The 8,744-nt window shown below is 45.6% G+C and overlaps 1 protein-coding gene across 1 annotated transcript; it reads left to right on the top strand.

Annotated features, from left to right (window-relative positions):
- The first annotated feature begins 630 nt into the window (after window positions 1-630).
- Window positions 631-8,461, top strand: CYTL1 (cytokine like 1). The gene is made up of 4 exons (XM_072132617.1): window positions 631-897; window positions 974-1,018; window positions 4,375-4,503; window positions 7,442-8,461. Exons 1-4 carry the CDS (start codon window positions 754-756, stop codon window positions 7,520-7,522), a joined length of 399 nt encoding a protein of 132 aa, XP_071988718.1. The 5' UTR covers window positions 631-753; the 3' UTR covers window positions 7,523-8,461.
- The last annotated feature ends 283 nt before the right edge of the window (window positions 8,462-8,744 follow it).

Raw genomic sequence — 8,744 nt, 5'->3', positions numbered from 1 at the left:
CCCCTCCTCTCTGCTATAATAACCAGACAGCAGCTACTCCTTTCTCTCAGAGCTGTGTGTTTTTAGTAGCATTAGGACTGTAAAAATGCTTTTATATTCCAGGACTGTGGCTGTACTTGTGAGGTCTCACAGCATAGCTCTGAGAAAAAGCAGTAGCTGGTTTCTTGTTAGATATTACAGTAGAGGGGAGCAGGCAGGGAAGCAGTGTAATGCAGAGATCAAAGCACTGAGGACATTCCCTAATGCTTTAAGTCCAGCTACAATCCTGGAATATAAATGCAAATTTGTTTTTTCACAGTTCTGCTGCCACTAACAATACACCTAGAGTGTCTGCAGCTTTGTCTAGTCAAAACGTCTGACCTTTATAAGATGAAATATTGACAGAACTGTATAAAAACACCTCACTCCATGTAAAAATGTAATCTTCTTACCTATATGAGATCGCACATGCATTTCAGCCATTCTATAATGTTTCCGATATTCACACATTTTGGTGCTTGGATAGAGATATAGGACAGTATTCCTCATGTTTGTTATTCATCTACTTTTTCGGGAAGGTTATGAAAGGTCTGGCTCTGACATTGCGTGCAGTGTAAACAGTCGTCTACCCCTTGGCTGGGATTCGGCGGTGTTACTTCCCCCCCTCGATTCAGCTGTTCATATAAATTGGTGTTGACTGCTCTGCTATGTGTCCACTGATTTAGCGTCCTCGCCAGAACCATCAGCAGCTCCGCTGACAAACTGCAAACAGGGATGAAGCTTTCGCTGGGTTTCTTAATACTTCATATATTCTTCCTTTCCGCCTCCTCTTCTCCCCCGACCTGTTACTCAAGAGTCGTAACCCTGAGCCAGGAAATCACGGAGTCTTTTCAGAATTTGCAGAGGATTCTGCCAACTGTAAGTAACTGGGAGAACATGTTGGGAGAACTACTACAACCATTATCCTGTAACTTACCTCATCCTCTTACTACAGGGGCGGTGTAAGGAGTCTCTACCCACATTGTACCTGGACATACATGTAAGTACTGAGATTTGGAAAACCCTTTGTAATATCACATAAAGTTTTCGCTGACTTTTTTAAGGCTGAGTTCACACTTATGTTTAAAGCTCCGTTTAAGGCGTAGACTGAGAAGCAAGCACTGAGTTCTGGTGCAGAGCACTGTATCCCTTGTATAGTACAGCAGCTATGACCTGTATAGTACAGTATCAGAGCTCACACAGTGTTTACACTACATGCAGCCTCTGTTTACAGTTCATGAGCTTCTATTTACAAATATTCTGCAAAAGCAGCAGCTCAGAGCGGGATAGAAGAGAAGTTTGTGGGAGCAGCAGACAGGACAGAGAAGTGTCCCCATGTAGCAGGGTAGAAGAAAAGTGTGTGGAAGCTGCAGACAGCACAGAGAGGTGTCTCCGTGGGGCAGGATAGAAGAGAAGTGTGTGGGAGCTGCAGACAGGACAGAGAGGTGTCTCCATGTAGCCGGATAGAAGAGAAGGGTGTGAGAGCTGCAGACAGGACAGAGAAGTGTCCCGTGTTGCAGGATAGAAGAGAAGTGTGTGGGAGCTGCAGACAGGACAGAGAAGTATCCCGTGTTGCAGGATAGAATAGAAGTGTGGGGGAGCTGCAGACAGGACAGAGAAGTGTCCCGTGTTGCAGGACAGAATAGAAGTGTGTGGGAGCTGCAGACAGGACAGAGAGGTGTCTCCATGTAGCAGGATAGAAGAGAAGTGTGTGAGAGCTGCAGACAGGACAGAGAAGTGTCCCTTGTAGCAGGATAGAAGAGAAGTGTGTGGGAGCTGCAGACAGGACAGAGAAGTGTCCCCATGTAGCAGGATAGAAGAAAAGTGTGTGGGAGCTGCAGACAGGACAGAGAGGTGTCTCTGTGTGGCAGGATAGAAGAGAAGTGTGTGGGAGCAGCAGACAGGACAGAGAAGTGTCCCCATGTAGCAGGATAGAAGAAAAGTGTGTGGGATCTGCAGACAGGACAGAGAGGTGTCTCCATGTAGCAGGATAGAAGAGAAGTGTATGAGAGCTGTAGACAGGACAGAGAAGTGTCCTTTGTAGCAGGATAGAAGAGAAGTGTGAGGGAGCTGCAGACAGGACAGAGAAGTGTCCCCATGTAGCAGGATAGAAGAAAAGTGTGTGGGAGCTGCAGACAGGACAGAGAGGTGTCTCTGTGTGGCAGGATAGAAGAGAAGTGTGTGGGAGCTGCAGACAGGACAGAGAGGTGTCTCCATGTAGCCGGATAGAAGAGAAGTGTGTGGGAGCTGCAGACAGGACAGAGAGGTGTCTCCATGTAGCCAGATAGAAGAGAAGGGTGTGAGAGCTGCAGACAGGACAGGGAAGTGTCTCCGTGTAGAAGGATAGAAGAGAAGTGTGTGGGAGCTGCAGAAAGTACAGAGAAGTGTCCTGTGTAGCAGTCTGAGGAGGAATACTGGCCCGAAATACAGGGGGGCAGCAGAAGATCAGCACTGGGGCAGCACTCCAGGAGAAGCCACTGCTGAGGAGGTTACTAGGTGCAGGGTGTCACACACCTGGGTGCTGCTGTGAGGGTCATTCTCATGCTGGTGTGCGGGAGAGAAGCAGAGAGGAGCTTGTAGGAGGATCACATGTAAGTGCCCGAATCTAACAATGCGCCTAAACTTTGCCTAATGTAAAGAGCAGTCAAACAATCATCCTGAGGCTCACAAGGGATTAATAAGAGGCAGGAACTCAACTCACCACAGATGGTTGTAGCTTGTGATAATTCAGGTGCCACAATGCGCCTCATTTGGGCGAAAAAAACTGAACTAGTCCCCCACAACTGTGATACAACTTGGTCACAGATAGATAAACATAAGATAGATCGATGGGGGGAGGGGAAATGATCACATCTTCTAAGCCAGAAAATAGGAGTCATTTAATAGTAATTCCTGTCACAGAGCTGGGAATTGTGGCTACTGTGCCCTCCAGTTGGGTGATCAGGGGGGTGGTATAGAGGCCGGGCAATGGGACGGTGCGGGACAGGAGCAAGCACTGCCTATAGCCTGCACCTGCAGACTAGGGCACAATTCTGCTCTATGTTTGACGGACCCTGGCAGAGCAGCACGTCGCAACGCAGCTGCCCGTCAGGATTTATCAGGAGCCTTGAGCCTCCTAATAGATTCGGCACATGCCATTGGATGGAGGCAGCATGATAAATGTGCCCTGATGGTGACAACATGTTATGGAGCAGGGGGAGCTAAGCAGATTGTACATAGTGTGCTTTCTGCAGGCAGCATGTTATAGAGCAGGAGGGGCTGAGCAGATTGTACATAGTGTCCTATCTGCAGGCAGCATGTTATAGAGCAGGGGGAGCTAAGCAAATTGTACATTGTGTCCTATCTGCTGGCAGCATGTTATAGAGCAGCAGGAGCTGAGCAGAGTGTACATATTAAAAAGCAGGAGGAGCTGAGCAGAAAATTCATAGTGATCTACCTGCAGGCAGCATATTTAAGAGCAGGAGGAACTTAGAAGATTGTACAAAGTGTCCTAGCTGCAAGCAGCATGTTGTAGAGCAGGAAGAGCCGAGTGGATTGTACATAGTGTCCTATCTGCAGGCAGCATGTTATAGAGCAGGAGGAGCTTAGCAGATTGTACATAGTGTCCTATCTGCAGGCAGCATGTTACAGAGCAGGAGGAGCTTAGCAGATTGTACATAGTGTCCTATCTGCAGGCAGCATGTTACAGAGCAGGAGGAGGCGAGCAGATTGTACATAGTGTCCTATCTGCAGGTAGCATGTTACAGAGCAGGAGGAGGCGAGCAGATTGTACATAGTGTTCTATCTGCAGGCAGCATGTTATAGAGCAGGAGGAGCTTAGCAGATTGTACATAGTGTCCTATCTGCAGGCAGCATGTTACAGAGCAGGAGGAGGCGAGCAGATTGTACATAGTGTCCTATCTGCAGGTAGCATGTTACAGAGCAGGAGGAGGCGAGCAGATTGTACATAGTGTCCTATCTGCAGGCAGCATGTTACAGAGCAGGAGGAGGCGAGCAGATTGTACATAGTGTTCTATCTGCAGGCAGCATGTTACAGAGCAGGAGGAGGCGAGCAGATTGTACATAGTGTCCTATCTGCAGGCAGCATGTTACAGAGCAGGAGGAGGTGAGCAGATTGTACATAGTGTCCTATCTGCAGGTAGCATGTTGTAGAGCAAGTTGAGCTGAGTAGAATTAAACAGACTGGTAGATTTTGTACAACCAGATTTCTATAACTGAGTTAAACAATGTGACGTTCTAACAAGATTTCTGTCTGTATAATAACTGAAAGGTGATACAGCCCTTGAATAATTGAATACATATACATTATGGATAAATACAATGAAAAACTGACAGTAATGAATCGCTGTGTTCCAGAATTCTTGTGTAATGACAAAGCTGCGCTCTTTTATCTCTGCGCCTAATTGCGGGAGGTTTCCGAGAGTGATCGCCCTGAAGAAGAAAGTGAGGAATCTATATAACATCATCAACTCAGTCTGCAAAAGGGTACGCGCTGGTTCATGGGTTTTGTGTTAGTTTTTTATACTAACTCAATATTCTTGTTATTGAAAAATTATAAGCATTTGTCTTTTCCAAGGGTTTAGAATCTGTGGCCCGATTTAAAGGGGTGTTCTCTGAAAATGACCATTAATGACCTATCCTTAGGATAGGCCGAGGCGGCGTCTTTGGTGTTTCCCATTCCATCATATCATAGGTGATGATATTACAATTACTTTATATGTGACTGCTAATTCAATCCTTGGCCTCAGCAGTCACGTCTCAATGGAGGGCACATGACCAATGACTGTGGAACCAAAAAGTGAAAGAACATGACATTTTTTCTGACATTGTTGAAATTTGCAGATGAACCACATGTAATTTGGATGTCTTTGAGTACAGCAACTTGCTAATTCCCCTGTAGGAATGTCCAATGTGTATGGCCTTGGCCTTAAAGGGGTTTTACTGGAATTCTGGAAAAACTTAGTGGGGGTTTAGCACCCGTACTTGACCATGCATGTTAGAAGGTCAACAGGGACACGGGACACACTTTGGCCAATGACCATCTTGAATCTGTGGTCAACACAGGAAGTGACGACCCATTGTCAGAGAATGTGTCCCACCTTGAGGTGCCACAGGGCTAACACCCTGAGGTGCCAGAGTAATGACAGAGCAATAGCACAATAAGTTTGCTTTATTAGGCTACTCCATTATTATGCTGGGTCCCCATTGGTATTTCCAAAAATCCTGGAAAATCCCTTTTAGTAAGGTTCTGGCCCAAATAAACAGCTTCTCCCCCACTTCTCTAGTGTGACAGCTCCAGCCATTCTCCATTAGTTATGTGCAACGTAATAAAGCAATTGTCAGGGTTCAGGGGTAGTGAACCCCCTGGACCACCACAGACGATGACAAAAGCCGACACTTGGGACCAGAATCTAAGTGGCACCCGGTCTTAACCAGAGCCTGCCGCAAAGCAGGATGGTCTTGCTGCGGCATGGTGCCGTGAGGTCGTTCCACAGGTGCGACTTGTCCGCTGTGGCAGCCAAGGTTGAGGTCGGGGACAGGCACGGCACGGCAATGATGCAGAAACTGGAACAGAGCAGGAGGTCAGGGCTATCAGCGCGGGAGGTAAGCGAGGGTCAAGTACGAGGTCACAACAGGAAGACAGAATGCAATGAACGCACATGGGAACCTTTCTCAAAGGCTAGGAGCGCTAAGATCCGGCGGGAATTGCTGGGAGAAGCCGACTTATGAAGGAACCCGGAAGTGGCCAGCGCCAATCAGCAGTGTGCTGGCCCTTTAAATCTGCAAGTGCGCCACGCACGCGCCCTAGGGTGCAGAGACACGAGCGCTGGCCAGCCGGGATGGGAGCAGGAACGCGGAGAGGTGAGTGAGCTAGGGACCGGGTGCCGCTACAGAGAGGGGCACGAGTGTGCCTGCGATCCGATACGTGGATTGCAGGGACACCCGTGACAACAATGACACACTGTATGATGTATGACCGCGGCAACTCGGGTTTGTGCACTCATCACCTGTAAGATAGTGTGGTTAATTAAAAGTTCTAAAAATGTAGTCTGTACCCTATTGCTATTCCATCAGTGTTTACATAGCAATGTGTACAAATCAGCAGCTGGGGACTCCATCTATGGAGATTACTCTATTCTTGGTCCGTAGCTCTACAGGACGTCCGTTGAGATATTACATTTACATAGAGTTTTGCATTTTAGTTTGCAAAATCATTGTAGCGAGACATCTCAACAACAAATGTATTCGGAAACCCTGGAGGTTTCCCTAATGAATAATACACTGAATCCCGAGTCTGCTCCACGTTATTCACTCGTTCTTTTATTATGAAGTTAGAGGTGAACAAAGCAACATTCTTCTTACCGGCCCTTTTGGCACCGATTTTTTTTTACGCTTTTATTTACCATTACAGCCCTGTACAAAATCCGTAATAGAAGCTCAGGCTCAGACAGAGCCGGTCATGACTAATCTATTGCTGCACCAGATTCATCATTGTGATCGGTCGCCGTATAAGACTGTTGAGTCCTGCTTTTAGACACGCTTTTAGCAGGTCTAAACTGTGCGCCACAGTTTTGCGCACCCGCCTTAATTTTTTTGAAACAAAGAATAATTTTGATACGATCCCGCCCACTTGCTTCAAAGCCACGCCTCCTTTCATGAGCTCACTCCCCTTTTATCTAACAAGTCAGAAAACGGCCAAAAAATTAGAAAAATGTTCATAATGTACCCCCTGACACAATACTAAAAATGTTCTCAAACAGTGGTTACACTTTAAAGGAAAGCTACCATCACAAATCGTAGGTAGATCCAATGGCAGGTTCATCTATTGTACAGTAGGATAGCCTTTTTTAGGGTTAAATCTTTAGACCTCTGTAACTCCGCTACTGCGCATGCTCAGAACTCCAGCAGATGAGTACGCGTAGCTTCGAGAAGCTGCGCACAGGCGATGTCTTGGTAGGAGGATCGAAAAAGGCTACTGGGGAGTCGAGTAGACAAAATTTGAATTACCATATATACTCGAGTATAAGCCTAGTTTTTCAGCACAAAAAAATGTGCTGAAAACCCAAACTCTGCTTATATTATATATTATAGTAAAAAAAATATAGGTTTTACCAGATTTTTGTGGTAAAATTAGGGGCCTCGTCTTATACTTGGGTCGGCTTATACTCGAGTATGTACGGTAATTATTTTTTTATTAATAAAAGATTCTAAAAGTCACGGTGGTCTAAAGGATTCACTCACAAAAAAAAGGGATATTCTACTACACATAAGATGAACCTGCCGCCGGATCTACCGTAATATGTAGATCGGTTATGGTAGGTTTCCTTTAAGGTGGTTCTTTATAAAGTTTTTACTTAATCTATAAGATTCTAGTATCTTTTACTGTAGAATTCATCAATATTTTTTAATACTTCTTCTGCAGGACTTGGTCTTCTTCATCGATGACTGTGATGCTCTTGAAAACCCATCGTCTACTACTCCCACTCCTTTCGATTCCAGATAAAGCGTGAAGCACTGCACTTCTGTATGGCCGCAGTCTGGAGACAATCTGATTATTAGTGCTGACTATCTAATGAGATCTATGTAATGAGAGAACTGAGGTGTAATCTAGTAAGACTGAGTACAGGCAGTACATACAAGATAGGGTCCGGAGGTTTGTTCTTAAGTTGAATTTGTATGTAAGTCGAAACTGAATATTTTATAACTGAAGTTCTAGACAATTTTTTTTCTTTTGTCCCAGTGACAATTGGAGTTTCAAAATTTTTGCTGTAGTTGGACCAAGGATTATCAATAAAGCTTCATTACAGACACTTTACAGCTGATCATTGCAGCCTGGGACTATAGTAACATCCAGAGAGCTTCACCAGAGGTCACAGTGGGCAAAGGGGTCCGTCTGTAACTATGGGTTGTCTGTAAGTCGGGTGTCCTTAAGTAGGGGACCGAATGTAGTCCCTCTAATTCCTGCTGTTAGCTACCATAGAAGATGAGATACCTGCTATCACTTCTGACTTTCCTATAAATACTATACGCATGAATGGACTGACCACAGATCAGGTGCCACGCCTATTTGTCAATAGTCACAACTCCCAAAGAGGGGAACTGAGTGATCCATGCATGTGGTCTACACCCCCTGGCGCAAATCCCAGAGCTGTATATACTTAAAATATCCAAGATAGCGACATCCCTTTCGCCCTCAGCAAATATTCAAGTCCTAGATTTCCCTTTGACTTGCACGGTCGAGCTTCTTACTTGTAAATTGTAAAATTCTACACATATATGGAGTTTTTATAGTCAGTCTTATAGGCACATATATATCTATATAGAGCTGCTCTGTTATATTTTTAGATACGTTACTGGTCTAATGTGAACAAAAATTACCAAAATAAAGAAGAAAATAAATTTTGCGTGTTGCAAAAATGGATGGGTCCATGCGAGGACTGCTTGTCTATTCTCATGTATGAATGGGTCATAGCAAGTGACAAGCTGACCTGATGGTCAGGTTCGGGTTCAGCTGCCTGACCTGAACATATTGCCGGATTGGCGGCTGAACAGCCAATCCGGCAAATTGACACCCCGAGGAACTTACCTTTGCTATGATTGGCTAGGCCCTAGCCAATCATATTCATACCTAGTTGCTAGGGGTGTCAATTTGCTGGATTGGCTGTTCCGCTGCCAATCCGGCAATATGTCCAGGTCAGGCAGCCAATCCAGACCATCAGGTCCAC

This window comes from Engystomops pustulosus, chromosome 1 (genome assembly GCF_040894005.1).
Source record: "Engystomops pustulosus chromosome 1, aEngPut4.maternal, whole genome shotgun sequence".
Lineage (NCBI taxonomy): Eukaryota > Metazoa > Chordata > Amphibia > Anura > Leptodactylidae > Engystomops > Engystomops pustulosus.
The sequence above is the reverse complement of the archived record's forward strand: the minus strand, read 5'-3'. Positions and strand labels throughout refer to the sequence as shown.

What these genes read in the sequence shown, in the direction of transcription:
- CYTL1 (XM_072132617.1), top strand. Translation starts at nt 754, where the DNA reads ATGAAGCTTTCGCTGGGTTTCTTAATACTTCATATATTCTTCCTTTCC. An exon ending in TGCAGAGGATTCTGCCAACT is followed by an intron (nt 898 to 973) that starts GTAAGTAACTGG and finishes CTCTTACTACAG; the next exon opens with GGGCGGTGTAAGGAGTCTCT. An exon ending in TCAACTCAGTCTGCAAAAGG is followed by an intron (nt 4,504 to 7,441) that starts GTACGCGCTGGT and finishes CTTCTTCTGCAG; the next exon opens with GACTTGGTCTTCTTCATCGA.